This window comes from Numenius arquata, chromosome 9, assembly GCF_964106895.1.
Source record: "Numenius arquata chromosome 9, bNumArq3.hap1.1, whole genome shotgun sequence".
Lineage (NCBI taxonomy): Eukaryota > Metazoa > Chordata > Aves > Charadriiformes > Scolopacidae > Numenius > Numenius arquata.
Window position 1 is genome coordinate 60,727,960 of NC_133584.1, and position 16,704 is coordinate 60,744,663.

A 16,704-nucleotide genomic window follows, 5' to 3' on the forward strand; every position below is an offset into this window, starting at 1 on the left:
CGGACCGGAACCCCCACCTCCCGGGCTGCTCCGGTGCTCGGACCCCCAGCCCGCAAGGCAGCCCCACCGCCCGGACCCCCAGCCCCCGGGGTAGCCCCGGACCGGGACCCCAACCCTCGAGGCACCCCCGGTGCCCCAACCTCGGTGCTGCTCCGGTGCCCGGACCTGGACCCCCACCTCCGGGGCTGCTCCGGTGCCCGGACCCCAGCCCACGGGGCAGCCCCGGTGTCCGAACCCCGGTGCTCCCCGGTGCCCGTGGAGCACGAGTAGGGGTGCTCAGCACCGTTCACCGGGGGAGGGGGTGTCCTACCTTGCCGAGGGCGAGAGGCAGCGCTTGCAGCGGCTCCTCCGCCGCGGCGGACGAAGGGGGGCTCGGGTGGGCGCCTGCGGCATCCCGGTGCCGGGGCTCGTCCGGTACTGGCGGCGGCGAGGGCTCCCGGTGGGGCGGGACGGGGCGGGGCGGGGCGGGGCGGGGGGGGCCGGGCTGCAGCCGCCGGGGAGGGCCCTCCCCCGGGCACGGCCCCCCCCACCCCACCGTCCCAGCTCCGGAGGATCTCCCTGCCCGGATTTCAGCCCTCCTGCTGCTGCTGGGGGGGGCATCTTCACCGGGTCACGACCCCCCCCCAAGCGTGGGGTGAGGGGTTTAGGGGTCTCCTGCCTCCCCCCCCCCCCCCCCCCCGTTCCTCCTCGTGTGGCTGGGACCGCTGACACCCACTCTGTGATTAAAGGAGCTGGAGGCTGCTCCGTCCCAAGTTCCCAAACATCCCCTGACTCCAGGGGCTGGCGCCTTGGCGGTCCCGGGAGCCCAGAGCCGAGGTGTGCCGGGCGGTGTCTGCCGCTCCCCTGCCCATCCCTGCCCCAAAACTCCTTCCCCTGCCTTCCACCTTCTCAATTTTGGGTCTTTTTGTTGGCGTTTCTGCCCCGCGGATCCCGCTGTCCCCCAGGGGTACAGGGAGGGAGCCATCCCGTGGGACCGCCGGCCCTGGAAGCCGGCCAGGGCCCCTGATGAGGGATCGGGAGAAAAGCGACGACTATTCAAGGGCAGAGATACCCAGGGAGCAAAAAAAAATAAAATAGTGTTATTCTGCTCCGGTGTGAGAAACTGCTCCTGCATCAGGCAGAGGGGAGTCAAGGCTAAAGATAAAGCCGTCTGGGAAACCCAGACTGGGAATGAGATAAAACTGGTGGGAACCAGACGGGTGGAATTCCGGGAGTCATGGGATGGGACGTAGCCCTCCTTGGAGACAACTCTGCCGGTAGCATCGCTTTGGGCTGATATTGTCTCCGAAATGCACAATTTTGGTACAGATTTAGCAGCCCCGGGACCGACGAGGGAAGAGTCATTGGGGGTGGGATGTCTGGGAGGAGCCCAGAGGCGGCGAAGAAAAAGTGTTGGGAAAAAAGTGGAATAAGGTGTAAAATCAGGTAAAGAAGGGTGGGGTTCTCCTGAAGCCAGGATGCCAAGGGACAGTGGGGACATGAGCCTGCAGGAGGGGGCTCCTGCTTGGCTTTGGGGAAGGGAAGGGAAGGGAAGGGAAGGGAAAAGGGAAAGGAAGGAAAAAGGGAAAGGAAGGAAAAAGGGAAGGGAAGGGAGGGGAAGGACCCAGACCACAAGGCTTTGAAGCACGAATGGGGATATGCTTTCCCGTGGGATCCCCTGGATCCAGGGAACACTTGGCTGTGGCTCCCCAGCACCTTCAGAGGCGAGAGGGACGCTCCTCGCAGGCCACACGCACATTCCCAGCCCAGATTTGGGAAGGGTTTATTAATTCTTGCCAGGAAGCCCTGGCTCCGGGCACAACTTGAGCTGGGGACAGAAAAAAAAGCCGTGCCCCGGCCCTGGGCACTCACCGCGCTTCCCCGGGCCAGGACATGTTTGAGTCCCTCCACTTCGTGGGGGGTGACAGCGGCTTGTGGTTCACCTGTGGGGAGAAACAGGCCGACAGCGATGGGCTCCAGTCCCCTGGGACCTCTGCGTGGGGCACGCGTGGTGGCATGTCCCCAAGGCTCTGCAGGGGAGGAGGATGCCACACTCACCCCGGAGTTGACGTACTCCTTCAGCAGCAGGTAGAGCTCCGAGTTCTGCTGCTGCAGGATGGCTGCTTCAGCCAGAAGGCTGGACCTCCGCATCAGGACCTCGCTGGGGAGAAGAGGACAGAGGGTTGTCACTGACAGTTGGTGCCAGCCCCACCGTGGTCCCCCCAGCCTGCCCTGTCCCCAGCATTGCTGCTGTGCACTCACTAATATTCCTCCAGTGCCACCGCCAGTGCATCCCACAGCTTCAAGGTGGGCTCGGGGATAACGCGTCCCAGGGCTTCCCAGTACTCCCCATCCTTGGAGCTGTCTGGTATCTGTGGCACCTCCTTTGCTGGTCCGTCCTTCTCCCTGGGGGACACAGAAGAAAGCCCTGGGGCTCAGCTCTTCACGGGTGAGGAGCAGCTCAGCTGCACTGAGCACCACCACAGAATGGCAGGGCCTGGAAGGGACCTTCAGAGATCATAAAATCATAGAATTGTCCAGGCTGGAAGGGACCTTTCAGATCATGGAGTCCAACCATCAACCCAACACTGACAAACCCACCACTGACCCATGTCCCTCAGCACCACGTCTGCCCGGCTTTTAAATCCCTCCAGGGATGGTGACTCCACCAGCGCCCTGGGCAGCCTCTTCAACACTTGATAACCCTTTTGGTGAACAAATTTTTCCTAATATATCCACCCTAAACCTCCCTGGCACAACTTGAGGCCATCTAGTCCAACCCCATCGTCAAACAAATGAGCATGACCCCTCAGCTGGCACCTGCCTGCCCCATGGCTTTGCTGCCCTCCCCAGGCTGCTGGTCATCTCCTGCCTTGTCCCCATCCATCCTCTGATGCTGGGAGGGCTGGAGCCCCTCTGCTGGGAGGACAGGCTGAGGGCGTTGGGGGGGTTCAGCCTGGAGAAGAGAAGGCTGCGGGGAGACCTTGGAGCCCCTTCCAGTCCCTCAAGGGGCTCCAGGAAAGCTGGGGAGGGACTCTGGATGAGGGAGGGGAGCCCTAGGAGGAGGGGGAAGGGTTTGACACTGAAAGAGGGGAGATGGAGCTGAGATGTGGGGAAGAAGTTCTTTGCTGTGAGGGTGGTGAGAGCCTGGCCCAGGTTGCCCAGAGAAGCTGTGGCTGCCCCATCCCTGGAGGGGTTCAAGGCCAGGTTGGAGGGGGCTTGGAGCAACCTGGTGTGGTGGGAGGTGTCCCTGCCCAGGGTGGGACCTGGTGGACCTGTCCCTTGCCCTGGTGGGACCTCCCTCTGTGATCTTGCAGGGGAAGCTCTTGCTCCAGCCAGGGCAATACTGTCACCCCCATCCCTACCTGCACAACCCCTCTGTCCCAGTCTGGCTCCCTCCCAGTGACAACAGCCCTGTTCCCCCCGCCCTCCCCCACCCCCAAGTCCTACCTTGTCTTTTCAAAATCCCGCAAAAACTTTTTCAGGATCTTTAGGACGTCATCGGCATAGACGTACACAGATGGAAGGGAGCCTGGCGAGGTCCCAGGGGATTTGAGCTTGTCCCTCTGGGCACTGCATCCACTGTCCCCTCTGTCCTCAGCCGGATCCGTGACACCTTCTCCACCCGGGCTGTCCTGGCTCTGGAGGGAAGGCCAGCAAACTGGGCAGTGTGCCTTCCACCCCCTCCTCCTCCCCAAGAGCCACCTTCCCCCTGGGACCTTCCAGCTGCCCACAGCCTTGTCCCTTGGCAAATTTAGGGAGCCAAGGCAAAAAATCATGTGCAAGAGGCTCTGTTCAACCATGGCAGAAGATTAAAACCCCTCCACCCTGGCACGTTCACCTCCCATGCCTGGTCACAGGGAAATATTTCAGGGTCCCCTTCTCTGCGTTCCCTGGGTGTTCAAATGTTCTTCTCCCCCTTCCCTGGACCCCTGTCTCTCCTGGGCTGTCCCCACTGCTGTCCCTGGTGGTCCCACCTGGCCGAGAGCCGCCTCCTGGGCTTTGTACTTCTGGAAAAAATCCACCAGCTGATACAGGTCATCCTCAGTGTCGATCCCGAGGGCCTGGGAAGGGGAGGAACCAGGTTAGGTGTCCCTCAGAGATGTCACGGAAGGGGGAATGAAACAGAAAGCATTTCCCAGGAGCAGAGGGTGCCCCTCTGGCCATGCCACACAAGGCTGGAAGGGCCCTGGAGATGTTTAATTCATCAGCAGGGTGTCCTTGAGCTGAGAAGTGTCTGGCCATGGTTCTTCACACCCTCTCGTGATGTTCCTCTCCCCTTGCTGGCCCAGAGCCCCCCAGCAGCCCAGCTGAACCTCCCTGGGGTGGCTCGGTCCTACGCCACGTGGACATGGAGCAGAGAACTTTCCCTGGTGACCCCCTGATGGGCCAAGCCATAACTTACCGCAAAGATGGAGTCGAGCTTCATGAGGGTGCGCTCGTGCCTCCCCAGCGCGTTCAGGGGCTTCAGCAGCTTTTTCTCAATGAGGAAACCCTTGGGAGACACGCAGAGAAGAAGGTGCAGAGAAATAGTGTCTCCGTCCCTGCCCAGAAGCCAGCCAGTGCCATGCCATGCCATGGCTGTGCCATCCTGTGATGGCAGGAGGAGCAGGGAGGGTGGGCAGAGGCTGGGCAGGGGCAGGAGGCTCCAGAACAGCCACCCAGCAGAGAAAGAAGATCAACACGGTGATACCCAAAGGACCTCATGGTCTGAAGCTCTTGCTGATTGTCCCCAGACAGGGAACAGCCTGGAGCATCAGACCCAGATGTGCCTGTGCTTATTCTGGGCTGGGAAGCTGTGGATTTGGGCAACTGTGCCTGCCGATACCTTTTATTAGCATCATATATGTGGAATATTCCACACAGTGGAAAGACCTGGAGGTCCTCTCCCGGCCTGTGGGGCAGCTCTCTGACCACAGGCCTGTGCCATGCAGAAGCCTTGACCCCAAGAGGTGGAGCTCAGAAAAGGTCCACGACAAGCTGGAGGGGCCAGGGGACATTGTCACGCACCGACTCGTCGCTCACAAGCTCCAGGATCCTCTTGGCAGTCTTCTTGGAGATGTTTCGCAGAGGTGTGACTCTGTCCTCAACCTTCACTGCCTTTTCTTTTACTCCTTCTCCACTGCTCGCTTCTTCCTTCTCCTCCTTTCTCCCTTCCTCCTTCTGTCCCCCAGAGCCGCTCTCTGAAACAGGGAGAAAGAAGGGTGAGGAAAAGCCTTTGTGCTTTGGCAGTGGTCCCCAGGCTGTGCTCCCTGGTCACATCACTACAGGAGTCATCAGGGAAATCACAGTTATTCCCTGGTGACCTGAAAACCACCCTGAAGACCCTGGGACACGAGCTGGCTCTTGGTCAGCTTGTCTGGAACAGGGCAAAGATGCCCAAGCTCAGGGCTGGGGACACAAAGTCACCCCTGTAAGATGCCACCTTGCCATGGCAAGGACAGGAGTGACAGTAGGGGCTGTCATGGAGGAAAGTGAGGGTCTCCCAGTGCCACAAGGGTGACAAGGGCATCCATCCCACCTGTCAGGACCTCTGTAGCCAGCTTGGTGGCCATCCTCTTCGCCTTGTAACGCTTGAGGGGGCCCACGTTGTGCAGGAACCAGTAACTGGGCTCTTCCCAGGGCAGCCCCAGTTGCTGGGCATGAATGATGCGATCTGCGTTGAGGGCTTTCCGCATCAGCCCTTTGGCTTCCTCCTCGTTCATAAGCCAGACCTCCGTGAACTTCTTGGCATCGCTGACAGCAAAGTGCCTGCCCAGAAGGGAGGTGGCCTGTGGGAAGAGGTTCTGTGCCCCCACATGATGAGTCAGCCCCCCCTGGACCTCACATAGGTGCTCTGAGGCCTCACCATGGATGGACACCAGTGGAAACCCCACCTCATGCTCCTCTGCACCTCCTTGCACTGCCCCATGATGCGCTTGCAGTCGGCTGCCAGGCTCTGGTTCTCCTCTCTGAACTGCTTCTCTTGGTTGGCCAGTTTTGCTTTCAGATTATTGAGCAAGCTGTGGAGCCTGGAGAGGGACAACAGAGCTGAGCATCTCCGAAGAGGCATCCAGCTTGTATGAAGACTTTGGTACCCTGAGGCAGCTGACACAGGTTGGCCATGGCCAGCCAAAGCACTCTGGACATGGCCCTGCCTTGGGCTGTTCCCTGCTTCTGGCCAGGAATGGGTTGGGACAGAGCTTGTTGGCCTGTGCTGGGTGATGGGCTCCGCAAAAAGTGGCATATGGGAGGTGATGGCAGAACCCATCTTCCAGGGATGCATTTTTACCGGTTGAGCTTCCTCCTCTGTTGGGATCTCATGATGGTGTTCTCCTCGTCCTGCTTCTTAAGCACCTGAAGGCTGTAATCCAGCTTCTCCTGGTTCATCAGATAGATGGCTTTGAACTGCTGGAGCTGCCTCTCCAGGTGCTGGCGTTTCAAAAAACATGAAAAACAAGCCGTGCCATGACCGAAAGCCCCACTGAAGTCTGGGTCCTACTCATCCTGCATCTCCAAACTCCCTCGTCCCACTCACAGCTCCCCAGGTAACCCCTGGCTACGTGGCACTGCTCACAGGCAAGTGATGGAGATGCTGGTTGTCCATGAGTACGTGATACAGGGCCATGTCTGGGGAAGGGAGAATGGACTGAAGTTGTAGCCCCAGTCTCCTGGGGCTGCTGCTCTGGGCTGAGAGACATCACACTCTACCCATGAGCTGCTCTGTCTCAGCCCTACAGCTCATCTGGAAACGAGCTCAGGAGGACCTAAACATGAGGAGGAACTTCTTTACTTTGAGGGTGGCAGAGCACTGGAATAGGCTGCCCAGGGAGGTGGTGGAGTCTCCTTCTCTGGAGACATTCAAAACCCGCCTGGACATGTTCCTGTGCAACCTGCTCTAGATGGACTTGCTTTGGCAGGGGGGTTGGACTAGATGATCTCCAGAGGTCCCTTCCAGCCCCATATGATTCTGTGATTCTGTGACCCAGTGGCATGGAAACTCTGGGAGCAGACAGCACGGATGGGTGAGAGGTGGTGTCTTGGCCTGGGTGGTTTAATTCATCAGTATAAATGTTTTCCATGTGCAAAAAGAGGCAGAAATCTGAAAAAAACCCTCATAATACAGTGCTTTACCGGGGAGGCCCATAAAGACTTCTTCCAAGATAGGAAGGGATGGGAATTAAGCAGCTGCACGGCCCCAAATTCCAGCATCATTGCCCAGAAATCTGCACAGCAGAGACCCAGCGGGATTTCTCCCCTGCTCTCGGCCCAGGAGCATCTCTGGGGGCAGGTAGAGGGTCCTGAGGTGAAGGCTGGAAGCAGGGAAGACACTGGTACCAGGGTTAGTTGGCTCAGAGCTCTCCTGGGTAGCCCTGGATACAACAGGGAGTGTGCAAACAGCCTGGGAAGACACCCAGGAGCAGTTCCAGGTGGCTGGGATCAAAGCTGGATGGAAGAAAAGATGGAGGTAAATCTCAGCAGGGTCAAGGGACCTTCTCCTCACAGCAGATGGAGGAAAACCATGGGCCAGCCCCTATATTTAAAAAGCTGATTCCCATCTGGTGAAACTGGGGAGTATTCCATAACCCTCCAACCATAGACTTCATCTTTAGGTCCTGGCTAAGCTCCTGAGATACCTCAGGATGATGATATCACAGGTTAATCAGGAAAATAAGTGTTTTCTACTTCTCTTTTCTTATTCTCCCTGACCTGGAGGGGTAAAGTCTGTGCTATACATTTAGACAACTGTGGTGCTAAAGGGAACCAGGAGGACATCCAGTTCTTCTGCCCCACCAAGGGCACAACTTCACCAAATCAGCCCCAACAGAAGTTGATTTACCTAAACCCTAAACCCTCTGTCAAAGAGCAGCAGACCAAGTTGCTCTGGTTAACCATCAAGCAAGTCCTTGCCCTTTCCAGCCTTTCCTAGCTTGAAATTTCAACCCTAAATCCAAATGCCAGTTTAAATCTTCTCCACCAAAACTCAACCCCATGATTTTTTCTTGCATCTACAGTGGAGACAAACAAGAAATCACTCTCCATCATACAGAAGTGTGAATATTTGTAGACTTATCACCTCCCTCCATAAATTTCTTCCTTGATCTAAGCAGTCCCAACCTTTTCAACCTTTTCTTAGGGGTTATTTGTCTCCTTGGTCTGTCCTAGACTCTCTCCCCAGTTCCCAAACGTGTTGCCAAACCTGGACAAGGCCACGTGGGTACGAAGTAGAGAGGAATAATTACCTCTCCTGCCTTATATATATAGACCCTCCCACAACTGCAGCTAAAGGCAGTGGGTGCATTTATACAACAGCCCCATATTGCTGCTTGTGAACCTCGATCCCCAGAGTGTTGCTACCTCCCCCCCCAAATGGCTCAGAGCCACCTGCGAATGTCACACGCTCTGTGTCACCTCCCAGGTTATCGATATAAAGGTGAAGAAACTGCCGAGTCAGGACTGGCCTCCCTGGACTTGCCCTTTTCAGGCTGACAGGGACCTTGCAACACTAATATTTCACCTGAAGTTGTGCAAAACCTTCTAAAAATAGCCCGTATTTCCCTGGGCTTCCCGGGAGGACATCCCATGGGACAAACAATGAGCTTTTCTAAAGTCCAAATGTGATGTGTCCCATCTCTACCTGGGAAGAAACACACGAAAACAAGACAGGAAGGTGTCAGCTGAGCAGAGGAGGCTGAATGATGCTGGGCAAAACAAAATCTGACGGATTTAGGACCAAAGCTGGAGCTGCCGTCCAGCAGGATGGCAGAGAGCCACTGACACTGCTGCTCGCAGAGAATGCGGTGGATTAAAAGGTATCTGTTTCTCGGGAAAGCCACAGCTACGAGGTTTGGATCTGCAGTGAGAGCCCCTGATGAGTAAGGGCAAACTCGTGATAGTTCTCACACCAAGTGGACTTCAAGGGCATTAGAGAAACCATGATTCTACAGGCAGATGTCAGAGGGAAAAGCTCACGCCACTTAGGACAAGGATCTTGACGAAGGAGGAAATTAGGTGGATCTGGAATGATCTGCTGTCAGGACACTCACACTATTCAATCCTTCTATCAATCATGATGCCAGGAGTAGCAAACCCCTTGACAGTCCCAAGTGCTTCACCCGTCCTGGGGCTACAGTTCATGTGCTCTGAGAGCCAAGGGCAGACGAAAACCGAGAACAGAACAGCTCCATCCCCCTGTTGACATGGGGCTGGAATGTGTGCGGTGAGGAGTTGACGTGACCAACATGAGAAGCTCAACATGAGCCAGCAATATGCACTGGCAGCCCAGAAAGCCCCCCACACCCTGGGCTGCATCCCCAGCAGCGTGGCCAGCAGGGAGAGGGGGGGGATTCTGCCCCTCTGCTCCGCTCTGGGGAGACCCCCCCCAGTGCTGCCTCCAGCTCTGGGGCCTCAGCACAGGAGAGACATGGAGCTGTTGGAGCGGGGCCAGAGGAGGCCACGGAGATGCTGGGAGGGCTGGAGCCCCTCTGCTGGGAGGACAGGCTGAGAGAGTTGGGGGGGTTCAGCCTGGAGAAGAGAAGGCTCCGGGGAGACCTTAGAGCCCCTTCCAGTCCCTCAAGGGGCTCCAGGAAAGCTGGGGAGGGACTCTGGATCAGGGAGGGGAGCCCTAGGATGACAGGGAAGGGTTTGACACTGACAGAGGGGAGATGGAGATGAGATGTGGGGAAGAAGTTCTTTGCTGTGAGGGTGGTGAGAGCCTGGCCCAGGTTGCCCAGAGAAGCTGTGGCTGCCCCATCCCTGGAGGGGTTCAAGGCCAGGTTGGAGGGGGCTTGGAGCAACCTGGTCTGGTGGGAGGTGTCCCTGTCCAGGGCAGGGAGTGGGGCTGCATGGTCTTTAAGGTCCCTTCCCACCCAAACCATTCTAAGATTCTATGACCAGATACCAGCCACAGCTTTCACACCATCCAGCTGCCCCACAGCGCCAGCTACAGACAGAAAAGCTCAGGGAGATCTGACCCTCTGCCTCCCCACATGGCACACGGCCAGCCCTTTCTGTACCTCCACATCATTCTCCAGCCGGATCTTCATGCTGTTATACTCCTCCTCATCCTGCACCCGCAGTTGATGCAGCTGTTTCTCAAACTCTTCCACCTTCTTCATACGGCCACGTAGGTATTCCAGCTACGGGCAAAAGGAGAATGTCATCCATCAGTGGTGACAGCTTCCTCCCGCGATCACAGCTCCTTTGGCCAGCCCACAGCAAGGTCACACATGGATAATTCCCTGACAGAGCAGGCTGAAAAATTGCCTCTCTGCCCCCCACACTCTTGAGGAACCAGCTGCCTTTGCGCACGTGTGTTTTTCAAGGCTGCCTTTGGCCCCTCACGACAGGAAAGACCTTGAGATGCTGGAGCGGGTCCAGAAAAGGGCAACGGAGCTGGTGAGGGGGTCTGGAGCACAAGTCTTGTGAGGAGCGGCTGAGGGAGCTGGGGGTGTTCAGCCTGGAGAAAAGGAGGCTGAGGGGAGACCTTCTCACTCTCTACAACTCCCTGAAAGGAGGGTGTAGCCAGGGGGGTCAGACTCTTTTTCAAAGGACCAGGCGACGGGACAAGAGGAAACGGCCTCAAGTTGCACCAGCGGAGGGTTAGGATGGATATTGGGGGAAATTTCTTCATGGAAAGGGTTGTGAAGCCTTGGAAGAGGCTGCCCAGGGCAGTGGTGGAGTCGCCATCCCTGGAGGTATTTAAAAGCTGGGCAGACATGGTGCTGAGGGACATGGGTCAGTGGTGGTTTGGGCAGTGTTGGGTTAACAGTTGGACTTAATGATCTTGAGGGTCTTTTCCAACCTAAATGATTCTATGATTCCATGATTCTAAACCTCACATGGACCTTACCTCCTGTGTGTTGTGGGCCTGGATGCCTTCCTCCCACTTCTTCCTGTTGTTGTCCAGCAGCTCTTGCCGTTCGAGCTCAAAAGCTTTCTGTGAAGAAGACAGAGCCCTTCATCATCATGTTGGCACTGCTCATTGCCAACCTTTCACTAGCCCAGGCCAGCAGCCTCCAGGAGAGGATTGGCTGCAGACTGGGGCCACCGTCCGACGAACACACAGTGCCTTTTTGCCACAGATATGGAGGAGCAAGAGGCCGCAGGTTTTCTCCTTGAACTATTGTCCCACCATACGAACCGGCTACCTCAATCTGCAGGAGATTATGTCGGTAGGTTTTCAGCAGGAGCCTGATCTGTTCCTCCATTCTCTCCAAAAGCAGGTGGATGTCATCTGACTGCTTCTTAATGGCCTGCACGTATTGCTCGTCTTTGTTTTTCAGCTCCTGGGAGGAGGAGAGCGGATGCTGAAATCAGAGGGAAGCATTTGACCAGGAATCCTCAAGGACTGACTGAGAGGGTAAGACCCAGCTGCTGCCTTTTCCAAAGAAGAAGAGGGGATGAGAGCAAAGAGCCAGAAAGTCAAGAGGCTGTTAGGAGGGAAGGTGGGAGGAGAGACAGATCGTCGCTGCCAAAAGGTCCAGGTGAGATGGAGAATGAGGTGACACGCCTGCAGACACCCTACTCCTTTCCGGGGGGCCAGAGAACCTGCTGTGGGGAAGGCTCTCTTCCCTCTTCACTCCCTCTCTCTCCTCATTTGCCTTATTTTCACTGTGCAATTCGGGACCTGCCAGTTGATCTTACTGCCACCAGTGTCCCGTGTGTCTGTCCTTGCTGAACGGTGCCAGGGCACCCAACCTCATCCTCCACACTGGGACACCGGCAGTCCAGGTCCTGGACAGACTTAAATTCAAGATCCAGACAGATGGATGACTGAAGAAGCCAGACAGGCATGGCTTTTGCTGGAGAACAGCATCCTCCACAGCTTGAACCCCTGATCCTTCCCAGTTGTCCCTGCCTGGTCCCCACGCTACCTGCTGCAGGTCACTGATGAGCTTGTTCTTCTGTTCCAGAAGCAGCGCGCACTGCTCCTGCTGCTGGTTCAGCAGCTGCCACAGCTCCTGCGGGACCTTCATCTCCTCGGCCAAGGCCCACTTGGAGGTGATCTCCTCAAGCTTGAACGTGCCAGAGTCAGCTTCATTCTCCAGCTTCTCCACCCTGCAGGCAGCAAAGGAGCACATGGGAAGCTGGGGCAGGACAGCAAGAGGTGATGGACAAGAAGTGCCAAACAGCCTCCTGGCTACATAGAATCATAGAATTGTTTGGATGGGAAGGGACCTTAAAGACGATCCAGTGCCACCCCCTGCCCTGGACAGGGACACCTCCCACCACACCAGGTTGCTCCAAGCCCCCTCCAACCTGGCCCTGAACCCCTCCAGGGATGGGGCAGCCACAGCTTCTCTGGGCAACCTGGGCCAGGCTCTCACCACCCTCACAGCAAAGAACTTCTTCCCCACATCTCATCTCCATCTCCCCTCTTTCAGTGTCAAACCCTTCCCCCTCCTCCTAGGGCTCCCCTCCCTCATCAAGAGTCCCTCCCCAGCTTTACTGGAGCCCCTTTAGGGGGGACATCTAGACTTGGGATTCAAACAGTCCAGACACTACACTCCGGCTAAAGGCAAATGGCACTGAACAGTCCATGTCCATATTACAAAATTCTTTCCTCTTCCAACCAGAGGTACCATCCCACGTGCTCTGGGGATGGCTCTGAACAGCGGCCACCACCTTTGCCACCCCCAAAGCTGCTCTATGGGCAGTTCCTGAACCCAGCACCTGGTTCCTTAAGATTCCCACTGGGAATCCCACTGAGTGAGGAACAGGCATCCTGCTACAGCAACCTCCCATAAACTGTTCCTGCAGTGCCCTCCAAAGGCAGCAGGAGCAAGGACTCAGTGTTTCCTCGCTGATGTCCCAGTCCTGGGGACAGGGATGAAAGATCCAGTCCCTTGGAGACTACCCAGCTCCTCTGGTGAAGCAGGATAGGTCTGCCTAGGAAGGCACAGAGAGAGGATCTGAGAATAATCGAGGCTGGAAAGGCTTTGGAAAATCACTGGTTCCTGGTCACAGCAGGATTAATTTCAATGTCAGAGCAGGTTGTGCAGGGCTTTGTCCAGGAATGTCCTGAGTATCCCCAAGGAGGAAGATATCTAGAACATCAGGGGCTCCTGACCCAGCATCTGACCACTCTCACTGCAAAGACCTTAATATCCAATTTCTCCAATTAGCACAGTTCTTCCCACTCCTCACACAGTGGTTGTCCCAGTGCACTCCCATGGCATGGCTAATAACCATCCCTATCTCCATCACCAGAAGGCAACCTCTGGAAACAGGCCATTTAACAAGCCACCTCTTTAACGAGCCACGTGCACAAGGTGGCACGTTTTCCACCACGGTGTCACCTCCAGGCTCAGGAGAGCTGCTCAGCTGTGCCTATGCCTTTGGAGCAAGGAGGCCACAAGCATACGTGGTAGAGGCTTTGGTGAAAAGCTGAGAACCAGCTGCGGTTCTCACACTCTGGAGCTGAAGATGTGATGGGTCTGGAGGAGATCGATGACCAGAGAGTCCATGATACAACAATGCCACCTGGGGAAGCCACCAGCCTTGAGTTGCAGAGCTCTGCGAAGATCCAGCTGTGGCAGGTTGGATCTGGAGGCTCTTTGTGTGCCTAAATTTTCCTTTTGAATATAAATTCAGTGTTGCCCTAACTGCTAAGCGTTCCTGGATGACCAGGGTTAGGATGTCCCCCGAAAGCTGACTCGCCCGTGCCATCTCTTACCTCTGCAGCTTCAGCTCTGCCTCCTCTGCCCTCCTCTGCGTTTCCCTCAAGTCAGCAGCCACCTGGATATTTGTCACCATCCGCGTGCCATCGAAGAGCAGTTTGGCCAGCCTCTGTGAAGAAGGTGGGACACGTCTCACACCCAGAGACCTGAGCTCTGGAGGGAGGGATACTGGAGGAACTCTTGCCTGTGCAGGATTTGGCTCCTATCCCCATGCTGCGGTCCCATGTGGACCCACAAGCCCCATCTTCCCCTGTTATGGAGGGGTTTGATGAGCACTGCGAGGACCTCAATGCACCCAGTGGGTCCTCCCTCTCCTGGAAAGCCCCACAGACCCTCCGCACCAAGAGGAACATGCTCAGAGCACCTTATTTTGCTTCCCCAGAGAGTGTTGATGGGGTTAGGCACGGGGGGTTGGGTTTGGATGGACAGCATCCGTCCCAGATCCTTCCAATCCATGGGCTGTTTGTCACAGGGAAATCATATCCTCAGGATGCAGCCCAAGAATCACCTCCCCATCCAGTCCTGAGGAGTTTCTGTCCCTGCTTCTTCTCACATAAATGCTGCTGTGTGACACTAAGCACCTCAGAAAGCTAAAAGGAAGGTAAAACCAAGTGTCTAGAGATCAGGGACCTGAGAGGACCTTCCTACCTGCCTGCTCTCCTCAATCTGCTTGTGGCTCTTTCTTTGCTCTTCCTCCTCCACAGCTACCTTTGGCTCCTCATCGTCTCCAAGGGCCTCCCTGGGCAGAAAAGGGGAAAAACCAGAACATTTCACACCACGCCATTTTCCTTATGCTCAGAGGTGGCCTTGGATCTGCGATCCCACCCCAGAACTGTGTGGTTCAGTACTTTACTCTCTCTTCCCCTCAGCAGGTTTAGTCCCAGGCCAGGAGGTCCCCACGGATGCAGAAAAAGAGGTAGAAAAGGGTGGGACCAGGGTAGAAAAGGGTGGGACCAGCCTCCCCGAGGGAAAATGGGGTCCAGGCTTCCCTTTCTGGGGCTGGGAGTGCAGTCCAGGGCTGGTCACTCCTGCAGCGCAGGGCTGGGGGGCTCAGCCCCTCTTTGTTTCCCAGAGAGGAGGAGGGCAGGGGGCAGGGGCTCTCTGGGGGCTGCCCTTAGGTGGCTGTGGGGGGACACTTGCTTGGCCACGAAGACAGACAGCTTCTGCCTGGAGCCATTTCAGGGCTGGCACTGATCCCATGCTAGTTCCTTGGGATCGGTCTAATCTCAAGGGAGGGCTCTGGAATCAGGAAGGGGAAAAGGAGCCTGTTGGGGTGGATGCTAGCGACCACTTTGGCCCCATGGGTTGGTCATAGGCTCCACAGGCACCTTGGTGTGGTTTACTCATGGTTTGGAGAGGAGATGGTGGTTAGCACCCTGGTTTTCCCCAGGCTGGGGGACAAGGGGGACAATGACCCAGCCCCAGCTCAGGAGAGGGTAGCAGGGTACTGCCACTTCACGGTCCAATGTCACCCAACCTAGAGGGACGGCAAAGGCTTGGGACAGGGCCCCAGGTCAGTTCTGCTTTGGGGAAAGCAGCCCCATTGCTGGTTAGTCCCAGTTGGGGGAATATCGGCCTGATCCAGGCTGGTTTTGTCCAGGGGAGCAGACGGTCCATGGCAGGGTGATATCTTAGGGAAGGAGGTATTACTGTCCCACTGCTGGGCTGGGGACAGGATGGGGATGTCCTTGAATGTGGGATGGGATTAAGAGTGGTCGTCCCTGACCCCCTGCCATTTGGCAAGGAGTGGGGAATGTCTCTGACTGGTTCAGGATTCAGGGTGGTCCCTGACCCAAGGCCAGTTTGGGAAGAGGTCTTGGACCCCATGAAGGCTGACAAGGCTACCTCGGGACCCTGCCCCCTGCCAGTTCCTGGTAGGGGTCTAGGCCCCAGTGCCAGTGTGGGGCAGGGGGTATTCTGAGCCCTGGGGACAGTCTCTGAGCCTGGGTGGGGGGTCAGGACTGGGTGCCAGTTTGGGGGGAGGGATCTGCAGCTGGCACTGGTTTGGGGCTCGGGGCATCCACCCCGTTGCCAGTTTGGGGGGAGGGATCTGCAACTGGCACTGGTTTGGGGCTGGGAGCATCCACCCCAGTGCCAGTTTGGGGTGAGGGATCTGCAGCTGGCACCGATTTGGGGCTGGGGGCATCCACCCCAGTGCCAGTTTGGGGTGAGGAATCTACAGCTGGCACTGGTTTGGGGCTGGGGCCTCAACCCCAGTGCCACTTTGGGGTGAGGGATCTGCAGATGGCACTGGTCTGGGGCTGGGGGCATCAACCCCAGTGCCAGTTTGGGGAAGAGGAGCTCATCTGTGACCAGACATGGGGGTGCTTGGTGCCGGTGTGAGGCAGGGAAGGGCCTGGACCCAGCTCAGATTTGGGGGAGGACCCGCCTGGGAGTGTAGGCCGCAACCGGTGCAGGGAGGGCAGGGGGGAAGGAACCCCGTTTCTCACCGGCGCTTGGCATCGAGGCGGGCGGCGATGCGGCGCCGGCGGGCGGCGATACGTTCCTCGGGGTCGGGGTCGGTGTCGCCGAGGGCCGGGGCCGGGTCTCGCCATCCCCCCGCCGCCGCCACCTCCTCCCTGCCCGTTCCACGCCTCATGCGGCCCCGTCCCGCCCGGCGCGGCGGCAGCTACTGCGCATGCGCATCCGCCGCTGGGGCGTCCCGCCCGTCGCCTGGCAACGGCGCGGTCGCGCATGCGCGGAGGCGCTTTCCCGCCTGCCCGCGGGTGGCCGTTGCTGCGCATGCGCTGAGGCGGTTGGTGGCCACGCGGCTACTGAAGGGATGGAAAATGGCGGGGAGCTGTGGAGAGCCGGCTAGTCCAACCTCCCCCGCCCTTCCCCGGCTCAGGCACATACCGTCCACAGCTGGTTATGATTCCATAACCATCCACGGCTGGTTATGGAATCATACAGTCGTCTAGGTTGGAGAAGACCTTTAAGATCATGGAGTGCGGCCGTTAGGCCAGCGTTTGGCAAGTTGCCACGTCCCCCATGTTACCGCAAAGGGGCAGATAAAACTCCCCCCGGCTCAACTTGAAGTTTTAGAAAGCAGGACTTCTTTATT

At 57.3% G+C, this 16,704-nt stretch overlaps 1 protein-coding gene across 1 annotated transcript; it reads right to left on the bottom strand.

The window, feature by feature from the left end:
- Positions 1-1,697: 1,697 nt before the first annotated feature.
- DRC1 (dynein regulatory complex subunit 1) lies at positions 1,698-16,239 on the bottom strand. Its single transcript, XM_074153667.1, is given in 17 exon segments — positions 1,698-1,922; positions 2,038-2,140; positions 2,242-2,385; positions 3,430-3,620; positions 3,957-4,043; positions 4,385-4,474; positions 4,990-5,162; positions 5,501-5,730; positions 5,856-5,990; positions 6,251-6,390; positions 9,975-10,097; positions 10,811-10,897; positions 11,109-11,246; positions 11,835-12,018; positions 13,637-13,749; positions 14,289-14,379; positions 16,091-16,239. Coding segments are annotated over 17 exon segments (2,403 nt in total).
- Between the last annotated feature and the right edge of the window lie 465 nt (positions 16,240-16,704).